The following is a 22,032-nucleotide window of genomic DNA, read 5'->3' as shown; positions in this document are numbered from 1 at the left end:
GCTCTCGCTCTCGTTTTCTCTCGCTCTCGTTTTCTCTCTCTCGTTATCGTTCTCTCTCGTTATCGCTCTCGTTCTCGTTCGCTCTCGTTCTCGTTCGCTCTTGTTCGCTCTCGTTCTCGTTCTCTCTCTTGCTCTCGTTTTCACTCTCGATTTCTCTCTCACTCTCGTTCTCGTTCTCTCGCTCTCGTTCTCGTTCTCTCGCTCTCGATCTCGTTCTCTCGCTCTCGTTTTCTCTCGCTCTCGTTTTCTCTCTCTCTCGTTATCGTTCTCTCTCGTTATCGCTCTCGTTCTCGTTCGCTCTCGTTCTCGTTCTCTCGTGTTTTCTCTCTCTCGTTATCTCTCGCTCGTTCTCTCTTGTTCCCTCTCTCGCTCTCGTTCTCGTTTGCTCTCTCTCTTGTTCGCTCTCTCTCGTTTTCTCTCGTTGCTGCGCTCTCTCTTTTTGTCTCTCTCGCACTCTCGCTCGCTCTCGCGCTCTCTCTCGCTCTCGTTTTCTCTTTCGCTCTCGTTTTCGCTCTCGCTTTCGTTTTCTCACTCGTTTTCTCTCTCACTCTCGTTCTCGTTATCTCACTCTCGTTTTCACTCTCTCACTCACGTTTTCTCTCGCTCACGTTTTCTCTCGCTCACGTTTTCTCTCGCTCTCGTTTAATCTCGCTCTCGTTCTCGTTTTCGCTCTCGTTCTCGTTTTCGCTCTCGTTCTCGTTTTTGCTCTCATTTTCGCTTTCACTCGCTCTCGTTTTCGCGCTTGCTCTCGTTTTTTCTCTCTCTCGCTCGTTTTCTCTCGCTCTCGTTCTCGTTTTCTCTTTCTCGGTCTCGTTTTCTCTCTCGCTCTCGTTATCATTCTTTCTCGTTCGCTCTCGTTTTCTCTCGCTCTCGTTTTCTCGTTCGCTCTCGTTATCGTTCTCTCTCGTTATCGTTCTCGTGCTCTCTTGTTCTCGCGTGCTCTCGTTCTCACTCTCGTTTTCTGTCTCGCTCTCGTTATATCTCTCGCTCTCGTTCTCGTTTTCTCTCTCTCGCTCTCGTTTTCTCTCTCGTTCTCGTTCTCTCGCTCTCGTTTTTTCTCGCTCGTTTTTTCTCGCTCGTTTTCTCTCGCTCTTCGTTTTCTCTCGCTTTCGTTTTCTGTCTCGCTCTCGTTTTCTCTCTCACTCTCGGTCTCGTTATCGTTCTCTCTCGTTCTCATGCTCTCTCGTTCTCGCTCTCATTTTCTCTCTCGCTCTCGTTTTCTCTCTCTCTCTCGTTTTTCTCTCTCGCTCTTCGTTTTCTCTCGCTCTCGTTTTCTCATTCGCTCTCGCTCTCGTTCTCGTGCTCTCTCGTTCTCGCTCTCGTTTTCTGTCTCGCTCTCGTTTTCTGTCTCGCTCTCGCTCTCGTTTTCTCTTGCTCTCGTTTTCTCTTGCTCTCGTTTTCTCTCGTTCTCTCGCTCTCGTTTTCTCTCGTTCTCTCGCTCTCGTTTTCTCTTGTTCTCTTGCTCTCGTTTTCTCTCTCTTGCTCTCGTTTTCTCTCGCTCTCGTTTTCTCTCGTTTTCTGTCTCGCTCTCGCTCTCGCTCTCGTTTTCTCTCTCTCGCTCTCGTTTTCTCTCGCTCTCGTTTTCTCTCGCTCTCGTTTTCTCTCGCTCTCGTTTTCTCTCGCTCTCGTTTTCTCTTTCTCGTTCTCGTTTTCTCTCGTTCTCTCGCTCTCGTTCTCTCGCTCTCGTTTTCTCATTCACTCTCGCTCTCGTTATCGTTCTCTCTCGTTCTCGCTCTCGTTTTCTGTCTCGCTCTCGTTTTCTGTCTCGCTCTCGTTTTCTGTCTCGCTCTCGTTTTCTGTCTCGCTGTCGCTCTCGTTTTCTCATTCGCTCTCGTTATCGTTCTCTCTCGTTCTTGTGCTCTCTCGTTCTCATGCTCTCTCGTTCTCGCTCTCGTTTTCTGCCTCGCTCTCGTTTTCTGCCTCGCTCTCGTTTTCTGTCTCGCTCTCGTTCTTGTTTTCTCTCGTTCTTGTTTTCTCTCGCTCTCGTTTTCTCTCGCTCTCGTTTTCTCTCGCTCTCGTTTTCTCTCGCTCTCGTTTACACTCTCGCTCGTTCTCGTTCTTTCGCTCTCGTTTTCGCTCTCGCTCTCGTTTTCTCTCTCGCTCTCGTTTTCTCTCGCTCTCGTTTTCTCTCTCGCTTTCGTTCTCGTTCTCTCGTTCACGTTCTCTCGCTCTCGTTCTCGTTATCCCGCTTTCGTTTTCTCTCTCTCGCTCTCGTTTAATCTCGCTCTCGTTCTCGTTTTCGCTCTCATTCTCGTTCTCGCTCTCGTTTTCTGTCTCGCTCTCGTTTTCTGTCTCGCTGTCGCTCTCGTTTTCTCATTCGCTCTCGCTCTCGTTATCGTTCTCTCTCGTTCTTGTGCTCTCTCGTTCTCGTGCTCTCTCGTTGTCATGCTCTCTCGTTCTCGCTCTCGTTTTCTGCCTCGCTCTCGTTTTCTGCCTCGCTCTCGTTTTCTGTCTCGCTCTCGTTCTCGTTTTCTCTCGCTCTCGTTTTCTCTCTCGCTCTCGTTTTCTCTCTCGCTCTCGTTTTCTCTCTCTCGCTCTAGTTTTCTCTCTCGCTCTCGTTTTCTCTCTCGCTCTCGTTTTCTCTCTCGCTCTCGTTTTCTCTCTCGCTCTCGTTTTTTCTCGCTCTCGTTTACTCTCTCGCTCGTTCTCGTTCTTTCGCTCTCGTTTTCGCTCTCGCTTTCGTTTTCTCTCTCGCTTTCGTTTTCTCTCGCTTTCGTTTTCTCTCGCTTTTGTTTTCTCTCTCGCTTTCGTTCTCGTTCGCGTTCTCTCGCTCTCGTTCTCGTTATCTCGCTTTCGTTTTCTCTCTCTCATTCTCTCTCTCGCTCTCGTTTTCGCTCTCTCGCTCTCGTTCTCGTTTTCGCTCTCGCACTCGTTCGCTGTCGTTCTCTCTCGTTCGCTCTCGCTTTCTGTCTCGCTCTCGCTTTCTGTCTCGCTCTCGCTTTCTGTCTCGCTCTCGTTCTCTGTCTCGCTCTTGTTTTCTCTCGCTCTCGTTTTCTCGCTCTCGCTCTCGTTTTCTCACTCTTCTCGCTCTCGTTTTCTCTCTTGCTCTTGTTCTCGTTTTATCTTGCTCTCGTTTTTCTCGCTCTCGTTTTCGCTCTCGCTCTCATTTTCTTATTCGCTCTCGTTATCGTTCTCTCTCGTTATCGTGCTCTCTCGTTCTCGTGCTCTCTCGTTCACGTGCTCTCTCGATCTCGCTCTCGTTTTCTGTCTCGCTCTCGTTTTCTGTCTCGCTCTCGTTTTCTGTCTCGCTCTCGCTCTCGTGCTCTCTCGTACTCGTGCTCTCTCGTACTCGTGCTCTCTCGTACTCGTGCTCTCTCGTACTCGTGCTCTCTCGTACTCGTGCTCTCTCGTACTCGCTCGCTCTCGTTTTCTCTCTCGCTCTCGTTTTCTCTCTCTCATTCTCTCTCGCTCTCGTTTTCGCTCTCGTTCTCATTCGCTGTCGTTCTCTCTCGTTCGCTCTCGTTTTCTCTCTCGCTCTCGTTTTCGTTCTCTCGATCTCGTGCTCTCTCGTTCTCGCTCTCGTTTTCGCTCTCGCTCTCGTTTTCTCTCTCGCTCTCGTTTTTTCTCGCTCTCGTTTACTCTCTCGCTCGTTCTCGTTCTTTCGCTCTCGTTTTCGCTCTCGCTTTCGTTTTCTCTCTCGCTTTCGTTTTCTCTCGCTTTCGTTTTCTCTCGCTTTTGTTTTCTCTCTCGCTTTCGTTCTCGTTCTCTCGTTCGCGTTCTCTCGCTCTCGTTCTCGTTATCTCGCTTTCGTTTTCTCTCTCTCATTCTCTCTCTCGCTCTCGTTTTCGCTCTCTCGCTCTCGTTCTCGTTTTCGCTCTCGCTCTCGTTCGCTGTCGTTCTCTCTCGTTCGCTCTCGCTTTCTGTCTCGCTCTCGCTTTCTGTCTCGCTCTCGCTTTCTGTCTCGCTCTCGTTCTCTGTCTCGCTCTTGTTTTCTCTCGCTCTCGTTTTCTCGCTCTCGCTCTCGTTTTCTCACTCTTCTCGCTCTCGTTTTCTCTCTTGCTCTTGTTCTCGTTTTATCTTGCTCTCGTTTTTCTCGCTCTCGTTTTCGCTCTCGCTCTCATTTTCTTATTCGCTCTCGTTATCGTTCTCTCTCGTTATCGTGCTCTCTCGTTCTCGTGCTCTCTCGTTCACGTGCTCTCTCGATCTCGCTCTCGTTTTCTGTCTCGCTCTCGTTTTCTGTCTCGCTCTCGTTTTCTGTCTCGCTCTCGCTCTCGTGCTCTCTCGTACTCGTGCTCTCTCGTACTCGTGCTCTCTCGTACTCGTGCTCTCTCGTACTCGTGCTCTCTCGTACTCGTGCTCTCTCGTACTCGCTCGCTCTCGTTTTCTCTCTCGCTCTCGTTTTCTCTCTCTCATTCTCTCTCGCTCTCGTTTTCGCTCTCGTTCTCATTCGCTGTCGTTCTCTCTCGTTCGCTCTCGTTTTCTCTCTCGCTCTCGTTTTCGTTCTCTCGATCTCGTGCTCTCTCGTTCTCGCTCTCGTTTTCGCTCTCGCTCTCGTTTTCGCTCTCGCTCTCGTTTTCTCATTCGCTCTCGCTCTCGTTATCGTTCTCTCTCGTTCTTGTGCTCTCTCGTTCTCGTGCTCTCTCGTTGTCATGCTCTCTCGTTCTCGCTCTCGTTTTCTGCCTCGCTCTCGTTTTCTGTCTCGCTCTCGTTCTCGTTTTCTCTCTCGCTCTCGTTTTCTCTCTCTCACTCGTTTTTTCTCTCGCTCTCGTTTTTTCTCTCGCGCTCGTTTACTCTCGCGCTCGTTTACTCTCGCGCTCGTTTACTCTCGCGCTCGTTTACTCTCGCGCTCGTTTACTCTCGCGCTCGTTTACTCTCGCGCTCGTTCTCGTTCTTTCGCTCTCGTTTTCGCTCTCTCGCTTTCGTTTTCTCTCTCTCATTCTCTCGCTCTCGTTTTCGCGCTCTCGCTCTCGTTCACGTTTTCGCTCTCGCTCTCGTTCGCTGTCGTTCTCTCTCGTTCGCTCTCGCTTTCTGTCTCGCTCTCGCTTTCTGTCTCGCTCTCGCTTTCTGTCTCGCTCTCGTTCTCTGTCTCGCTCTTGTTTTCTCTCGCTCTCGTTTTCTCGCTCTCGCTCTCGTTTTCTCACGCTCTCGCTCTCGTTTTCTCTCTTGCTCTTGTTCTCGTTTTATCTTGCTCTCATTTTTCTCGCTCTCGTTTTCGCTCTCGCTCTCGTTTTCTTATTCGCTCTCGTTTTCTTATTCGCTCTCGTTTTCTTATTCGCTCTCGTTATCGTTCTCTCTCGTTATCGTTCTCTCTCGTTATCGTGCTCTCTCGTTATCGTGCTCTCTCGTTATCGTGCTCTCTCGTTATCGTGCTCTCTCGTTCTCGTGCTCTCTCGATCTCGCTCTCGTTTTCTCTCTCGCTCTCGTTTTCTCTCTCGCTCTCGTTTTCTCATTCGCTCTCGCTCTCGTGCTCTCTCGTACTCGTGCTCACTCGTACTCGTGCTCTCTCGTACTCGCTCGCTCTCGTTTTCTCCCTCGCTCTCGTTTTCTCTCTCTCATTCTCTCTCGCTCTCGTTTTCGCTCTCGTTCTCATTCGCTGTCGTTCTCTCTCGTTCGCTCTCGTTTTCTCTCTCGCTCTCGTTTTCGTTCTCTCGATCTCGTGCTCTCTCGTTCTCGCTCTCGTTTTCTGTCTCGCTCTCGTTTTCTGTCTCGCTCTCGTTTTCCGTCTCGCTCTCGTTTTCTCGCTCTCGCTCTCGTTTTCTCACTCTCTCGCTCTCGTTTTCTCTCTTGCTCTTTTTCTCGTTTTATCTTGCTCTCGTTTTTCTCGCTCTCGTTTTCGCTCTCGTTTTCTTATTCGCTCTCGTTTTCTTATTCGCTCTCGTTCTCGTTCTCTCTCGTTCTCGTTCTCTCTCGTTCTCGTTCTTTCTCGTTCTCTCTCGTTCTCGTGCTCTCTCGTTCTCTGGCTCTCTCGTTCTCGTTTTCTCTCGCTCTCGTTTTCTCTCTCTCGTGTTTTCTCTCTCTCGCTCTCATTTTCTCTCTCGTTCTCGCTCTCTTTATCATTTTCTCGTTCTCGTTCTCTCGCTCTCTTTATCATTCTCTCGCTGTCGTTTTCTCTCGCTCTCGTTTTCGCTGTCGCTCTCGTTTTCTCTCTCGCTGTCGCTCTCGTTTTCTCTCTCGCTCTCGTACTCGTGCTCTCTCGTTCTCGCTCGCTCTCGTTTTCTCTCTCGCTCTCGTTTTCTCTCGCTCTCGTTTTCTCTCGCTCTCGTTTTCTCTCTCACTCTCGTTCTCGTTTTCTCGCTCTCATTATCATTCTCTCGCTCTCGTTTTCTCTCTCCCGTTATCGCTCTGGTTCGCTCTCGTTTTCTCTCTCTCTCGTTTTCTCTCTCTCGTGTTTTCTCTCTCTCGCTCTCATTTTCTCTCTCGTTCTCGTTCTCGCTCTCTTTATCATTCTCTCGTTCTCGTTCTCTCGCTCTCTTTATCATTCTCTCGTTCTCGTTCTCTCACTCTCTTTATCATTCTCTCGCTCTCGTTTTCTCTCTCCCGTTATCGTTCTCTCTCGTTATCGCTCTGGTTCGCTCTCGTTTTCTCTCTCTCTCGTTTTCTCTCTCTCTCGTTTTCTCTCTCGTTTTCTCTCTCTCGTGTTTTCTCTCTCTCGCTCTCATTTTCTCTCTCGTTCTCGTTCTCGCTCTCTTTATCATTTTCTCGTTCTCTCGCTCTCTTTATCATTCTCTCGCTGTCGTTTTCTCTCGCTCTCGTTTTCGCTGTCGCTCTCGTTTTCTCTCTCGCTGTCGCTCTCGTTTTCTCTCTCGCTCTCGTACTCGTTCTCGCTCGCTCTCGTTTTTTCTCTCGCTCTCGTTTTCTCTCTCACTCTCGTTCTCGTTCTCTCGCTCTCATTATCATTCTCTCGCTCTCGTTTTCTCTCTCCCGTTATCGCTCTGGTTCGCTCTCGTTTTCTCTCTCTCGTGTTTTCTCTCTCTCGCTCTCATTTTCTCTCTCGTTCTCGTTCTCGCTCTCTTTATCATTCTCTCGTTCTCGTTCTCTCACTCTCTTTATCATTCTCTCGCTCTCGTTTTCTCTCTCCCGTTATCGTTCTCTCTCGTTATCGCTCTGGTTCGCTCTCGTTTTCTCTCTCTCTCGTTTTCTCTCTCTCTCGTTTTCTCTCTCGTTTTCTCTCTCTCGTGTTTTCTCTCTCTCGCTCTCATTTTCTCTCTCGTTCTCGTTCTCGCTCTCTTTATCATTCTCTCGTTCTCGTTCTCTCGCTCTCTTTATCATTCTCTCGCTGTCGTTTTCTCTCGCTCTCGTTTTCGCTGTCGCTCTCATTTTCTCTCTCGCTCTCGTTTTCTCATTCGCTCTCGCTCTCATTATCGTGCTCTCTCGTTCTCTTGTGTTTTCTCTCTCTCATGTTTTCTCTCTCTCGTGTTTTCTTTCTCTCGTTATCTCTCGCTCGTTCTCTCTTGTTCCCTCTCTCGCTCTCGTTCTCGTTTGCTCTCTTGTTCGCTCTCTCTCGTTTTCTCTCGTTGCTGCGCTCTCTTTTTGTCTCGCGCTCTCGTTCGCTCTCGTTCGCTCTCGCGCTCTCGTTCGCTCTCGCGCTCTCGTTCGCTCTCGCGCTCTCGTTCGCTCTCGCGCTCTCGTTTTCTGTCTCGCTCTCGCTCTCGTTTTCTCTCGTTCTCGTTTTCTCATTCTCGCTCTCGTTTTCTCTCTCGCTCTCGTTATCATTCTTGTTCTCTCTCGTTTGCTCTCGTTCTCGTTCGCTCTCTCTTTTTCTCGCTCTTGTTTTCTCTCTCGCTCTCGTTTTCTCGTTCGCTCTCGCTCTCATTATCGTTCTCTCGTTCTCGTGCTCTCTCGTTCTCGTTCTTGCGCTCTCTCGTTCTCGCTCTCGTTATCTCTCTCGCTCTCATTCTCGTTTTCTCTTTCTCGCTCTCGTTTTCTCTCTCGCTCTCTTTTTCTCGCTATCGTTTTTTCTCGCTCGCTCTCGTTTTCTCTCGCTCTCGTTTTCTCGCTCTCGCTCTCGTTTTCTCTCTCGCTCTTCGTTTTCTCTCGTTCTCGTTTTCTCTCTCGCTCTCGTTTTTTCATTCGCACTCGCTCTCGCTATCGTCCTCTCTCGTTTTCTGTCTCGCTCTCGTTTTCTGTCTCGCTCTCGTTATCTCTCTCGCTCTCGTTCTCGTTTTCTCTTTCTCACTCTCGTTTTCTGTCTCGCTCTCGTTTTCTGTCTCGCTCTCGTTATCTCTCTCTCTCTCCCTCTCGTTTTATCTCCCTCTCGTTTTCTCTCCCTCTCTCGCTCTCGTTTTCTCTCTCGATCTTCGTTTTCTCATTCGCACTCGCTCTCGTTATCGTCCTCTCTCGTTTTCTGTCTCGCTCTCGTTTTCTGTCTCGCTCTCGTTTTCTCTCTCGCTGTCGCTCTCGTTTTCTCTCTCGCTCTCGTTTTCTCATTCGCTCTCGCTCTCGTTCTCGTGCTCTCTCGTTCTCGTGCTCTCTTGTTCTCGGTCTCGTTTTCTGTCTCTCTCGCTCTCGTTTTCTCTCTCTCGCTCTCGTTTTCTCTCGCTCTCGTTTTCTTTCTCTCGCTCTTCGTTTTCTCTCGCTCTCTTTCTCTCTCGCTCTCTTTCTCTCTCGCTCTCTTTCTCGCTCTCGTTTTCTCTCGCTCTCGTTTTCTCTCGCTCTTCGTTTTCTCTCGCTCTCGTTTTCTCTCTCGCTCTCGTTTTCTCTCTCGCTCTTCGTTTTCTCTCGCTCTCTCTCGCTCTCGTTTTCTCTCGCTCTCGTTTTCTCTCATTCTCGTTATCTCGCTCTCGTTTTCTCTCGCTCTCGTTTTCGCTCTCGCTCTCGTTTTTTCTCTCTCTCTCGCTCTCGTTTTCTCTCGCTCTCGTTATCATTCTTTCTCATTCTCTCTCGTTAGCTCTCGTTTTCTCTCTCGCTCTCGTTTTCTCGTTCGCTCCCGCTCTCATTATTGTTCTCTCTTGTTCTCGTGCTCTCTCGTTCTTGCGCTCTCTCGTTCTCGCTCTCGTTATCTCTCTCGCTCTCGTTCTCGTTTTCTCTTTCTCGCTCTCGTTTTCTCTCTCGCTGTCGTTTTTTCTCGCTCTCGTTTTTTCTCGCTCTCGTTTTTTCTCGCTCTCGTTTTTTCTCGCTCTCGTTTTTTCTCGCTCTCGTTTTCTCTCTCGCTCTCGTTTTCTGTCTCGCTCTCGTTTTCTCTCACTCTCGTTTTCTCTCTCGCTCTCGTTTTCTCATTCGCTCTCGCTCTCGTTTTCTGTCTCGCTCTCGTTTTCTGTCTCGCTCTCGTTTTCTGTCTCGCTCTCGTTTTCTGTCTCTCGCTCTCGTTTTCTGTCTCGCTCTCGTTTTCTGTCTCGCTGTCGCTCTCGTTTTCTCTCTCGCTCTCGTTTTGTCATTCGCTCTCGTTATCGTCCACTCTCGTTTTCTGTCTCGCTCTCGTTTTCTGTCTGGCTCTCGTTTTCTGTCTCGCTGTCGCTCTCGTTATCTCTCTCGCTCTCGTTTTCTGTCTCGCTGTCGCTCTCGTTTTCTCTCTCGCTCTCGTTTTCTCATTCGCTCTCTCTCTCGTTCTCGTGCTCTCTTGTTCTCGGTCTCGTTTTCTCTCTCTCGCTCTCGTTTTCTCTCTCTCGCTCTTCGTTTTCTCTCGGTCTCTTTCTCTCTCGCTCTCTTTCTCTCTCGCTCTCTTTCTCTCTCGCTCTCTTTCTCTCTCGCTCTCGTTTTCTCTCGCTCTCTTTCTCTCTCGCTCTCGTTTTCTCTCGATCTCGTTTTCTCTCTCGCTCTTCGTTTTCTCTCTCGATCTCGTTTTCTTTCTCGCTCTTCGTTTTCTCTCTCACTCTCGTTTTCTCTCTCATTCTCGTTCTCTCGCTCTCGTTTTCTCTCGCTCTCGTTTTCGCTCTCGTTTTCGCGCTCGCTCTCGTTTTTTCTCTCTCTCTCGCTCTCGTTTTCTCTCGCTCTCGTTATCATTCTTTCTCATTCTCTCTCGTTCGCTCTCGTTCTCGTTCGCTCTCGTTTTCTCTCTCGCTCTCGTTTTCTATCTCGCTCTCGCTCTCATTATTGTTCTCTCTCGTTCTCGTGCTCTCGTTCTTGCGCTCTCTCGTTATCTCTCTCGTTCTCGTTTTCTCTTTCTCGCTCTCGTTTTCTCTCTCGCTGTCGTTTTTTCTCGCTCTCGTTTTCTCTCTCTCGCTCTCGTTTTTTCTCGCTCTCGTTTTCTCTCTCACTCTCGTTTTCTCTCTCGCTCTCGCTCTCGTTTTCTGTCTCGCTCTCGTTTTCTGTCTCTCGCTCTCGTTTTCTGTCTCGCTCTCGTTTTCTGTCTCGCTGTCGCTCTCGTTTTCTCTCTCGCTCTCGTTTTCTCATTCGCTCTCGTTATCGTCCACTCTCGTTTTCTGTCTCGCTCTCGTTTTCTGTCTCGCTCTCGTTTTCTGTCTCGCTCTCGTTTTCTGTCTCGCTCTCGTTTTCTGTCTGGCTCTCGTTTTCTGTCTCGCTGTCGCTCTCGTTTTCTGTCTCGCTGTCGCTCTCGTTTTCTGTCTCGCTGTCGCTCTCGTTTTCTCTCTCGCTCTCGTTTTCTCATTCGCTCTCTCTCTCGTACTCGTGCTCTCTTGTTCTCGGTCTCGTTTTCTCTCTCTCGCTCTCGTTTTCTCTCGCTCTCGTTTTCTCTCTCTCGCTCTTCGTTTTCTCTCGCTCTCTTTCTCTCTCGCTCTTCGTTTTCTCTCTCGCTCTCTTTCTCTCTCGCTCTCTTTCTCTCTCGCTCTCTTTCTCTCTCGCTCTTCGTTTTCTCTCTCGATCTCGTTTTCTCTCTCGCTCTTCGTTTTCTCTCTCGCTCTCGTTTTCTCTCTCGTTCTCGTTATCTCGGTCTCGTTTTCGTGCTCGTTTTCGCTCTCGCTCGTTTTTTCTCTCTCTCTCGCTCGTTTTCTCTCGCTCTCGTTTTCTTTCTCTCGCTCTCGTTTTCTCTCTCGCTCTTCGTTTTCTCTCGTTCACGTTTTCTCTCTCGCTCTCGTTTTTTCATTCGCACTCGCTCTCGCTATCGTCCTCTCTCGTTTTCTGTCTCGCTCTCGTTTTCTCTCTCGCTCTCGTTTTCTCTCTCGCTCTCGTTTTCTCTCTCTCATTCTCTCTCTCTCGCTCTCGTTTTCGCTCTCGTTCTCATTCGCTGTCGTTCACTCTCGTTTTCTCTCTCGCTCTCGTTTTCGTTCTCTCGATCTCGTGCTCTCTCGTTCTCGCTCTCGTTTTCTGTCTCGCTCTCGTTTTCTGTTGCTCTCGTTTTCTCTCTCGCTCTCGTTTTCGCTCTCGTTTTCGCTCTCGCTCTCATTCGCTGTCGTTCTCTCGTTCGCTCTCGTTTTCTCTCTCGCTCTCGTTTTCGTTCTCTCGATCTCGTGCTCTCTCGTTCTCGCTCTCGTTTTCTGTCTCGCTCTCGTTTTCTGTCTCGCTCTCGTTTTCTCGCTCTCGCTCTCGTTTTCTCACTCTCGCTCTCGTTTTCTCTCTTGCTCTTGTTCTCGTTTTATCTTGCTCTCGTTTTTCTCGCTCTCGTTTTCGCTCTTGCTCTCGTTTTCTTATTCGCTCTTGTTATCGTTCTCTCTCGTGCTCTCTCGTTCTCGTGCTCTCTCGTTCTCGTGCTCTCTCGTTCTCGTGCTCTCTCGTTCTCGTGCTCTCTCGTTCTCGCTCTCGTTTTCTCTCTCGCTCTCGTTTTCGCTCTCGCTGTCGCTCTTGTTTTCTCGCTCGCTGTCGCTCTTGTTTTCTCGCTCGCTGTCGCTCTCGTTTTCTCTCTCGCTGTCGCTCTCGTTTTCTCTCTCGCTCTCGTACTCGTGCTCTCTCGTTCTCGCTCGCTCTCGCTCTCGTTATCTCTCTCACTCTCGTTCTCTCTCACTCTCGTTCTCGTTCTCTCGCTCTCATTATCATTCTCTCGCTCTCGTTTTCTCTCTCGCTCTCGTTTTCTCTCTCGCTCTCGTTTTCTCATTCGCTCTCGCTCTCGTTTTCTGTCTCGCTCTCGTTTTCTGTCTCGCTCTCGTTTTCTGTCTCGCTCTCGTTTTCTCTCTCTCGCTCTCGTTTTCTTTCGCTCTCGTTTTCTCATTCGCTCTCGTTTTCTGTCTCGCTCTCGTTTTCTGTCTCGCTGTCGCTCTCGTTTTCTCTCTCGCTCTCGTTTTCTCTCTCGCTCTCGTTTTCTGTCTCGCTCTCGTTTTCTGTCTCGCTCTCGTTTTCTGTCTCGCTCTCGTTTTCTGTCTCGCTGTCGCTCTCGTTTTCGCTCTCGCTCTCGTTTTCGCTCTCGTTTTCGCTCTCGTTTTCGCTCTCGCTCTCATTCGCTGTCGTTCTCTCTCGTTCGCTCTCTTTCTCTCTCGCTCTCGTTTTCGTTCTCTCGATCTCGTGCTCTCTCGTTCTCGCTCTCGTTTTCTGTCTCGCTCTCGTTTTCTGTCTCGCTCTCGTTTTCTGTCTCGCTCTCGTTTTCTCGCTCTCTCGCTCTCGTTTTCTCTCTTGCTCTTGTTCTCGTTTTATCTTGCTCTCGTTTTTCTCGCTCTCGTTTTCGCTCTCGTTTTCTTATTCGCTCTCGTTCTCGTGCTCTCTCGTTCTCGTTCTCTCTCGTTCTCTCTCGTTCTCGTGCTCTCTCGTTCTCGTGCTCTCTCGTTCTCGCTCTCGTTTTCTCTCTCGCTCTCGTTTTCTCTCTCGCTGTCGCTCTCGTTTTCTCTCTCGCTGTCGCTCTCGTTTTCTCTCTCGCTGTCGCTCTCGTGCTCTCTCGTTCTCGCTCGCTCTCGTTTTCTCTCTCGCTCTCGTTTTCTCTCGCTCTCGTTTTCTCTCTCTCGTGTTTTCTCTCTCTCGCTCTCATTTTCTCTCTCGTTCTCGTTCTCGCTCTCTTTATCATTCTCTCGTTCTCGTTCTCTCACTCTCTTTATCATTCTCTCGCTCTCGTTTTCTCTCTCCCGTTATCGTTCTCTCTCGTTATCGCTCTGGTTCGCTCTCGTTTTCTCTCTCTCTCGTTTTCTCTCTCTCGTGTTTTCTCTCTCTCGCTCTCATTTTCTCTCTCGTTCTCGTTCTCGCTCTCTTTATCATTCTCTCGTTCTCGTTCTCTCACTCTCTTTATCATTCTCTCGCTCTCGTTTTCTCTCTCCCGTTATCGTTCTCTCTCGTTATCGCTCTGGTTCGCTCTCGTTTTCTCTCTCTCTCGTTTTCTCTCTCTCGTGTTTTCTCTCTCTCGCTCTCATTTTCTCTCTCGTTCTCGTTCTCGCTCTCTTTATCATTCTCTCGTTCTCGTTCTCTCGCTCTCTTTATCATTCTCTCGCTGTCGTTTTCTCTCGCTCTCGTTTTCGCTGTCGCTCTCGTTTTCTCTCTCGCTCTCGTTTTCTCATTCGCTCTCGCTCTCATTATCGTGCTCTCTCGTTCTCTCGTGTTTTCTCTCTCTCATGTTTTCTCTCTCTCGTGTTTTCTCTCTCTCGTTATCTCTCGCTCGTTCTCTCTTGTTCCCTCTCTCGCTCTCGTTCTCGTTTGCTCTCTTGTTCGCTCTCTCTCGTTTTCTCTCGTTGCTGCGCTCTCTCTTTTTGTCTCGCACTCTCGTTCGCGCTCGTTCGCTCTCGCGCTCTCGTTCGCTCTCGCCCTCTCGTTCGCTCTCGCGCTCTCGTTTTCTCTCGCTCTCGTTTTCTGTCTCGCTCTCGCTCTCGTTTTCTCTCGCTCTCGTTCTCGTTTTCTCATTCTCGCTCTCGTTTTCTCTCTCGCTCTCGTTATCATTCTTGTTCTCTCTCGTTCGCTCTCGTTCTCGTTCGCTCTCATTTTTTTTCTCGCTCTTGTTTTCTCTCTCGCTCTCGTTTTCTCGTTCGCTCTCGCTCTCATTATCGTTCTCTCTCGTTCTCGTGCTCTCTCGTTCTCGTGCTCTCTTGTTCTTGCGCTCTCTCGTTCTCGCTCTCGTTATCTCTCTCGCTCTCATTCTCGTTTTCTCTTTCTCGCTCTCGTTTTCTCTCTCGCTCTTTTTCTCGCTATCGTTTTTTCTCGCTCGCTCTCGTTTTCTCTCGCTCTCGTTTTCTCGCTCTCGCTCTCGTTTTCTCTCTCGCTCTCGTTTTCTCTCGCTCTCGTTTTCTCTCTCTCGCTCTCGTTTTCTCTCTCGCTCTTCGTTTTCCATCGTTCTCGTTTTCTCTCTCGCTCTCGTTTTTTCATTCGCACTCGCTCTCGCTATCGTCCTCTCTCGTTTTCTGTCTCGCTCTCGTTTTCTGTCTCGCTCTCGTTTTCTGTCTCGCTCTCGTTTTCTGTCTCGCTCTCGTTTTCTGTCTCGCTCTCGTTATCTCTCTCGCTCTCGTTCTCGTTTTCTCTTTCTCACTCTCGTTTTCTGTCTCGCTCTCGTTTTCTGTCTCGCTCTCGTTATCTCTCTCTCTCTCCCTCTCGTTTTCTCTCCCTCTCGTTTTCTCTCCCTCTCGTTTTCTCTCCCTCTCTCGCTCTCGTTTTCTCTCTCGATCTTCGTTTTCTCATTCGCACTCGCTCTCGTTATCGTCCTCTCTCGTTTTCTGTCTCGCTCTCGTTTTCTGTCTCGCTCTCGTTTTCTCTCTCGCTCTCGTTTTCTCTCTCGCTCTCGTTTTCTCTCTCGCTGTCACACTCGTTTTCTCTCTCGCTCTTCGTTTTCTCTCTCGCTCTTCGTTTTCTCTCTCGCTCTCGTTTTCTCTCTCGCTCTCGTTTTCTCGTTCGCTCCCGCTCTCATTGTTCTCTCTCGTTCTCGTGCTCTCTCGTTCTTGCGCTCTCTCGTTCTCGCTCTCGTTATCTCTCTCGCTCTCGTTCTCGTTTTCTCTTTCTCGCTCTCGTTTTCTCTCTCGCTGTCGTTTTTTCTCGCTCTCGTTTTCTCTCTCTCGCTCTCGTTTTCTGTCTCGCTCTCGTTTTCTCTCTCGCTGTCGCTCTCGTTTTCTCTCTCGCTCTTGTTTTCTCATTCGCTCTCGCTCTCGTTCTCGTGCTCTCTTGTTCTCGGTCTCGTTTTCTGTCTCTCTCGCTCTCGTTTTCTCTCTCTCGCTCTCGTTTTCTCTCGCTCTCGTTTTCTTTCTCTCGCTCTTCGTTTTCTCTCGCTCTCTTTCTCTCTCGCTCTCTTTCTCGCTCTCGTTTTCTCTCGCTCTCGTTTTCTCTCGCTCTTCGTTTTCTCTCGCTCTCGTTTTCTCTCTCGCTCTCGTTTTCTCTCGCTCTCGTTTTCTCTCTCATTCTCGTTATCTCGCTCTCGTTTTCTCTTGCTCTCGTTTTCGCTCTCGTTTTCGCTCTCGCTCTCGTTTTTTCTCTCTCGCTCTCGTTTTCTCTCGCTCTCGTTATCATTCTTTCTCATTCTCTCTCGTTCGCTCTCGTTCTCATTCGCTCTCGTTTTCTCTCTCGCTCTCGTTTTCTCTCTCGCTCTCGTTTTCTCTCTCGCTCTCGTTTTCTCTCTCGCTCTCGTTTTCTCGTTCGCTCCCGCTCTCATTATTGTTCTCTCTCGTTCTCGTGCTCTCTCGTTCTTGCGCTCTCTCGTTCTCGCTCTCGTTATCTCTCTCGCTCTCGTTCTCGTTTTCTCTCTCGCTGTCGTTTTTTCTCGCTGTCGTTTTTTCTCGCTGTCATTTTTTCTCGCTCTCGTTCTCTCTCTCGCTCTCGTTTTCTGTCTCGCTCTCGTTTTCTCTCTCATTCTCGTTATCTCGCTCTCGTTTTCTCTCGCTCTCGTTTTCGCTCTCGTTTTCGCTCTCGCTCTCGTTTTCTCTCTCGCTCTCGTTTTCTCGTTCGCTCCCGCTCTCATTATTGTTCTCTCTCGTTCTCGTGCTCTCTCGTTCTTGCGCTCTCTCGTTCTCGCTCTCGTTATCTCTCTCGCTCTCGTTCTCGTTTTCTCTTTCTCGCTCTCGTTTTCTCTCTCGCTGTCGTTTTTTCTCGCTCTCGTTTTCTCTCTCTCGCTCTCGTTTTCTCTCTCATTCTCGTTATCTCGCTCTCGTTTTCTCTCGCTCTCGTTTTCGCTCTCGTTTTCGCTCTCGCTCTCGTTTTTTCTCTCTCTCTCGCTCTCGTTTTCTCTCGGTCTCGTTATCATTCTTTCTCATTCTCTCTCGTTCGCTCTCGTTTTCTCTCTCGCTCTCGTTTTCTCTCTCGCTCTCGTTTTCTCTCTCGCTCTCGTTTTCTCGTTGGCTCCCGCTCTCATTATTGTTCTCTCTCGTTCTCGTGCTCTCTCGTTCTTGCGCTCTCTCGTTCTCGCTCTCGTTATCTCTCTCGCTCTCGTTCTCGTTTTCTCTTTCTCGCTCTCGTTTTCTCTTTCTCGCTGTCGTTTTCTCTCTCGCTGTCGTTTTTTCTCGCTGTCGTTTTTTCTCGCTGTCGTTTTTTCTCGCTGTCGTTTTTTCTCGCTGTCGTTTTTTCTCGCTCTCGTTTTTTCTCGCTCTCGTTTTCTCTCTCTCGCTCTCGTTTTCTGTCTCGCTCTCGTTTTCTGTCTCGCTCTCGTTTTCTGTCTCGCTCTCGTTTTCTGTCTCGCTCTCGTTCTCTCTCGCTCTCGTTTTCTCTCTCGCTCTCGTTTTCTCTCTCGCTCTCGTTTTCTCATTCGCTCTCGCTCTCGTTTTCTGTCTCGCTCTCGTTTTCTGTCTCGCTCTCGTTTTCTCTCTCGCTCTCGTTTTCTCTCGCTCTCGTTTTCTGTCTGGCTCTCGTTTTCTGTCTCGCTGTCGCTCTCGTTTTCTCTCTCGCTCTCGTTTTCTGTCTCGCTGTCGCTCTCGTTTTCTCTCTCGCTCTCGTTTTCTCATTCGCTCTCTCTCTCGTTCTCGTGCTCTCTTGTTCTCGGTCTCGTTTTCTCTCTCTCGCTCTCGTTTTCTCTCTCTCGCTCTTCGTTTTCTCTCGCTCTTCGTTTTCTCTCGCTCTCTTTCTCTCTCGCTCTCTTTCTCTCTCGCTCTCTCTCTCTCGCTCTCGTTTTCTCTCGATCTCGTTTTCTCTCTCGCTCTTCGTTTTCTCTCTCGATCTCGTTTTCTCTCTCGCTCTTCGTTTTCTCTCTCGATCTCGTTTTCTCTCTCGCTCTTCGTTTTCTCTCTCGCTCTCGTTTTCTCTCGCTCTCGTTTTCGCTCTCGTTTTCGCTCTCACTCTCGTTTTTTCTCTCTCTCTCGCTCTCGTTTTCTCTCGCTCTCGTTATCATTCTTTCTCATTCTCTCTCGTTCGCTCTCGTTCTCGCTCGCTCTCGTTTTCTCTCGCTCTCGTTTTCTCTCTCGCTCTCGTTTTCTCTCGCTCTCGTTTTCTCGTTCGCTCTCGCTCTCATTATTGTTCTCTCTCGTTCTCGTGCTCTCTCGTTCTTGTGCTCTCTCGTTCTCGCTCTCGTTATCTCTCTCGCTCTCGTTCTCGTTTTCTCTTTCTCGCTCTCGTTTTCTCTCTCGCTGTCGTTTTTTCTCGCTCTCGTTTTTTCTCGCTCTCGTTTTTTCTCGCTCTCGTTTTCTCTCTCTCGCTCTCGTTTTCTCTCTCGCTCTCGTTTTCTCTCTCGCTCTCGTTTTCTCTCTCGCTCTCGTTTTCTCTCTCGCTCTCGTTTTCTGTCTCGCTCTCGTTTTCTGTCTCGCTCTCGTTTTCTGTCTCGCTCTCGCTCTCGTTTTCTCTCTCGCTCTCGTTTTCTCATTCGCTCTCGTTATCGTCCACTCTCGTTTTCTGTCTCGCTCTCGTTTTCTGTCTGGCTCTCGTTTTCTGTCTGGCTCTCGTTTTCTGTCTGGCTCTCGTTTTCTGTCTCGCTGTCGCTCTCGTTTTCTCTCTCGCTCTCGTTTTCTCATTCGCTCTCTCTCTCGTACTCGTGCTCTCTTATTCTCGGTCTCGTTTTCTCTCTCTCGCTCTCGTTTTCTCTCTCGCTCTTCGTTTTCTCTCGCTCTTCGTTTTCTCTCGCTCTTCGTTTTCTCTCGCTCTCTTTCTCTCTCGCTCTTCGTTTTCTCTCTCGATCTCGTTTTCTCTCTCGCTCTTCGTTTTCTCTCTCGCTCTCGTTTTCTCTCTCGTTCTCGTTATCTCGGTCTCGTTTTCGCGCTCGTTTTCGCTCTCGCTCGTTTTTTCTCTCTCTCTCGCTCGTTTTCTCTCGCTCTCGTTTTCTTTCTCTCGCTCTCGTTTTCTCTCTCGCTCTCGTTTTCTCATTCGCTCTCGTTATCGTCCACTCTCGTTTTCTGTCTCGCTCTCGTTTTCTGTCTCGCTGTCGCTCTCGTTTTCTCTCTCGCTCTCGTTTTCTCATTCGCTCTCTCTCTCGTACTCGTGCTCTCTTGTTCTCGGTCTCGTTTTCTTTCTCTCGCTCTCGTTTTCTCTCGCTCTCGTTTTCTCTCTCTCGCTCTTCGTTTTCTCTCGCTCTCTTTCTCTCTCGCTCTCTTTCTCTCTCGCTCTCGTTTTCTCTCGCTCTCTTTCTCTCTCGCTCTTCGTTTTCTCTCTCGATCTCGTTTTCTCTCTCGCTCTTCGTTTTCTCTCTCGCTCTCGTTTTCTCTCTCGTTCTCGTTTTCTCTCTCGTTCTCGTTATCTCGGTCTCGTTTTCGCTCTCGCTCGTTTTTTCTCTCTCTCTCGCTCGTTTTCTCTCGCTCTCGTTTTCTTTCTCTCGCTCTCGTTTTCTCTCTCGCTCTCGTTTTCTCTCTCGCTCTTCGTTTTCTCTCGTTCTCGTTTTCTCTCTCGCTCTCGTTTTTTCATTCGCACTCGCTCTCGCTATCGTCCTCTCTCGTTTTCTGTCTCGCTCTCGTTTTCTCTCTCGCTCTCGTTTTCTCTCTCTCATTCTCTCTCTCGCTCTCGTTTTCGCTCTCGTTCTCATTCGCTGTCGTTCTCTCTCGTTCGCTCTCGTTTTCTCTCTCGCTCTCGTTTTCGTTCTCTCGATCTCGTGCTCTCTCGTTCTCGCTCTCGTTTTCTGTCTCGCTCTCGTTTTCGCTCTCGCTCTCGTTTTCGCTCTCGCTCTCGTTTTCGCTCTCGCTCTCGTTTTCGCTCTCGCTCTCGTTTTCGCTCTCGCTCTCATTCGCTGTCGTTCTCTCTCGTTCGCTCTCGTTTTCTCTCTCGCTCTCGTTTTCGTTCTCTCGATCTCGTGCTCTCTCGTTCTCGCTCTCGTTTTCTGTCTCGCTCTCGTTTTCTGTCTCGCTCTCGTTTTCTGTCTCGCTCTCGTTTTCTCACTCTCTCGCTCTCGTTTTCTCTCTTGCTCTTGTTCTCGTTTTATCTTGCTCTCGTTTTTCTCGCTCTCGTTTTCGCTCTTGCTCTCGTTTTCTTATTCGCTCTTGTTATCGTTCTCTCTCGTTCTCGTGCTCTCTTGTTCTCGCTCTCGTTTTCTCTCTCGCTCTCGTTTTCTCTCTCGCTGTCGTTCTTGTTTTCTCGCTCGCTGTCGCTCTCGTTTTCTCTCTCGCTGTCGCTCTCGTTTTCTCTCTCGCTCTCGTACTCGTGCTCTCTCGTTCTCGCTCGCTCTCGTTTTCTCTCGCTCTCGTTTTCTCTCTCACTCTCGTTCTCGTTCTCTCGCTCTCATTATCATTCTCTCGCTCTCGTTTTCTCTCTCGCTCTCGTTTTCTCATTCGCTCTCGCTCTCGTTATCGTCCGCTCTCGTTTTCTGTCTCGCTCTCGTTTTCTGTCTCGCTCTCGTTTTCTGTCTCGCTCTCGTTTTCTCTCTCTCGCTCTCGTTTTCTCTCGCTCTCGTTTTCTGTCTCGCTCTCGTTTTCTGTCTCGCTGTCGCTCTCGTTTTCTCTCTCGCTCTCGTTTTCTCTCTCGCTCTCGTTTTCTCTCTCGCTCTCGCTCTCGTTATCGTCCGCTCTCGTTTTCTGTCTCGCTCTCGTTTTCTGTCTCGCTCTCGTTTTCTCTCTCGCTCTCGTTTTCTCTCTCTCGCTCTCGTTTTCTCTCGCTCTCGTTTTCTCATTCGCTCTCGTTTTCTGTCTCGCTGTCGCTCTCGTTTTCTCTCTCGCTCTCGTTTTCTCTCTCGCTCTCGTTTTCTCTCTCGCTCTCGTTTTCTCTCTCGCTCTCGTTTTCTGTCTCGCTGTCGCTCTCGTTTTCTCATTCGCTCTCTCTCTCGTTCTCGTGCTCTCTTGTTCTCGGTCTCGTTTTCTCTCTCTCGCTCTCGTTTTCTCTCGCTCTCGTTTTCTCTCGCTCTCGTTTTCTATCGCTCTCGTTTTCTCTCGCTCTCGTTTTCTCTCGCTCTCGTTTTCTCTCGCTCTCGTTTTCTCTCGCTCTCTTTCTCTCTCGCTCTCTTTCTCTCTCGCTCTCGTTTTCTCTCGCTCTCGTTTTCTCTCGCTCTCGTTTTCTCTCGCTCTCGTTTTCTCTCGCTCTCGTTTTCTCTCTCTCGCTCTTCGTTTTCTCTCGCTCTCTTTCTCTCTCGCTCTCGTTTTCTCTCGATCTCGTTTTCTCTCTCGCTCTTCGTTTTCTCTCTCGCTCTTCGTTTTCTCTCTCGCTCTCGTTTTCTCTCTCGTTCTCGTTATCTCGGTCTCGTTTTCGCTCGCGCTCGTTTTTTCTCTCTCTCGCTCGTTTTCTCTCGCTCTCGTTCTCATTTTCTCTTTCTCGCTCTCGTTTTCTCTCGCTCTCGTTATCATTCTTTCTCGTTCTCTCTCGTTCGCTCTCGTTCTCGTTCGCTCTCATTTTCTCTCTCGCTCTCGTTTTCTCTCTCGCTCTCGTACTCGTGCTCTCTCGTTCTCGCTCGCTCTCGTTTTCTCTCTCGCTCTCGTTTTCTCTCGCTCTCGTTTTCTCTCTCGCTCTCGTTTTCTTTCTCACTCTCGTTCTCGTTCTCTCGCTCTCGTTTTCTCTCTCGCTCTCGTTTTCACATTCGCTCTCGCTCTCGTTATCGTCCGCTCTCGTTTTCTGTCTCGCTCTCGTTTTCTGTCTCGCTCTCGTTTTCTGTCTCGCTCTCGTTTTCTGTCTCGCTCTCGTTTTCTGTCTCGCTCTCGTTTTCTGTCTCGCTCTCGTTTTCTGTCTCTCGCTCTCGTTTTCTCTCGCTCTCGTTTTCTGTCTCGCTCTCGTTTTCTGTCTCGCTGTCGCTCTCGTTTTCTCTCTCACTCTCGTTTTCTCTCTCGCTCTCGTTTTCTCTCTCGCTCTCGTTTTCTCTCTCGCTCTCGTTTTCTGTCTCGCTGTCGCTCTCGTTTTCTCTCTCGCTCTCGTTTTCTCTCTCGCTCTCGTTTTCTCTCTCGCTCTCGTTTTCTGTCTCGCTCTCGTTTTCTCTCTCTCGCTCTCGTTTTCTCTCTCGCTCTAGTTTTCTGTCTCGCTCTCGTTTTCTGTCTCGCTGTCGCTCTCGTTTTCTCTCTCGCTCTCGTTTTCTCTCTCGCTCTCGTTTTCTCTCTCGCTCTCGTTTTCTGTCTCGCTGTCGCTCTCGTTTTCTCTTTTCTCGCTCTCGTTTTCTCATTCGCTCTCTCTCTCGTTCTCGTGCTCTCTTGTTCTCGGTCTCGTTTTCTCTCTCTCGCTCTCGTTTTCTCTCGCTCTTCGTTTTCTCTCGCTCTCGTTTTCTCTCGATCTCGTTTTCTCTCTCGCTCTTCGTTTTCTCTCTCGCTCTCGTTTTCTCTCTCGTTCTCGTTATCTCGGACTCGTTTTCGCTCTCGTTTTCGCTCTCGCTCGTTTTTTCTCTCTCTCTCGCTCGTTTTCTCTCGCTCTCGTTCTCATTTTCTCTTTCTCGCTCTCGTTTTCTCTCTCTCTCATTATCATTCTTTCTCGTTCTCTCTCGTTCGCTCTCGTTCTCGTTCGCTCTCATTTTCTCTCTCGCTCTTGTTTTCTCTCTCGCTCTCATTATCGTTCTCTCTCGTTCTTGTGCTCTCTCGTTCTTGCGCTCTCTCGTTCTCGCTCTCGTTATCTCTCTCGCTCTCATTCTCGTTTTCTCTTTCTCGCTCTCGTTTTCTCTCTCGCTCTCTTTTTCTCACTATCGTTTTTTCTCGCTCTCATTTTCTCTCGCTCGCTCTCGTTTTCTCTCGCTCTCGTTTTCTCTCGCTCTCGTTTTCTCTCGCTCTCGTTTTCTCTCGCTCTCGTTTTCTCTCGCTCTCGTTTTCTGTCTCGCTCTCGTTTTCTCTTGCTCTCGTTTTCTCTTGCTCTCGTTTTCTCTTGCTCTCGTTTTCTCTTGCTCTCGTTTTCTCTTGCTCTCGTTTTCTCTAGCTCTCGTTTTCTCTCGCTCTCGTTTACTCTCGCTCTCGTTTTCTCTCCCGCTCTCGCTCTCGTTTTCTCGCTCTCGCTCTCGTTTTCTCTCTCGCTCTCGTTTTCTCTCGCTCTCGTTTTCTTTCTCTCGCTCTCGTTTTCTTTCTCTCGCTC

General features: G+C 49.5%; 2 protein-coding genes across 6 annotated transcripts in view; one reads left to right on the top strand and one right to left on the bottom strand.

The window, feature by feature from the left end:
• The window catches only part of LOC132819259 (octapeptide-repeat protein T2-like), a gene marked incomplete at its 3' end in the record, with an annotated part of 53,955 nt that extends 53,243 nt beyond the window's left edge, over positions 1-712 (bottom strand). The window contains exon 1 of the mRNA XM_060830686.1: positions 609-712. Coding sequence (XP_060686669.1) covers positions 609-712 — 104 coding nt within the window. The remainder of the gene's footprint in view (positions 1-608) is intronic.
• The window catches only part of usp34 (ubiquitin specific peptidase 34), a 472,579-nt gene that overhangs the window by 220,863 nt on the left and 229,684 nt on the right, over positions 1-22,032 (top strand). The window lies entirely within an intron of this gene.

This window comes from Hemiscyllium ocellatum, chromosome 10, assembly GCF_020745735.1.
Source record: "Hemiscyllium ocellatum isolate sHemOce1 chromosome 10, sHemOce1.pat.X.cur, whole genome shotgun sequence".
Classification (NCBI taxonomy): Eukaryota; Metazoa; Chordata; class Chondrichthyes; order Orectolobiformes; family Hemiscylliidae; genus Hemiscyllium; species Hemiscyllium ocellatum.
This window is presented reverse-complemented; position numbering and strand designations above follow the sequence as displayed.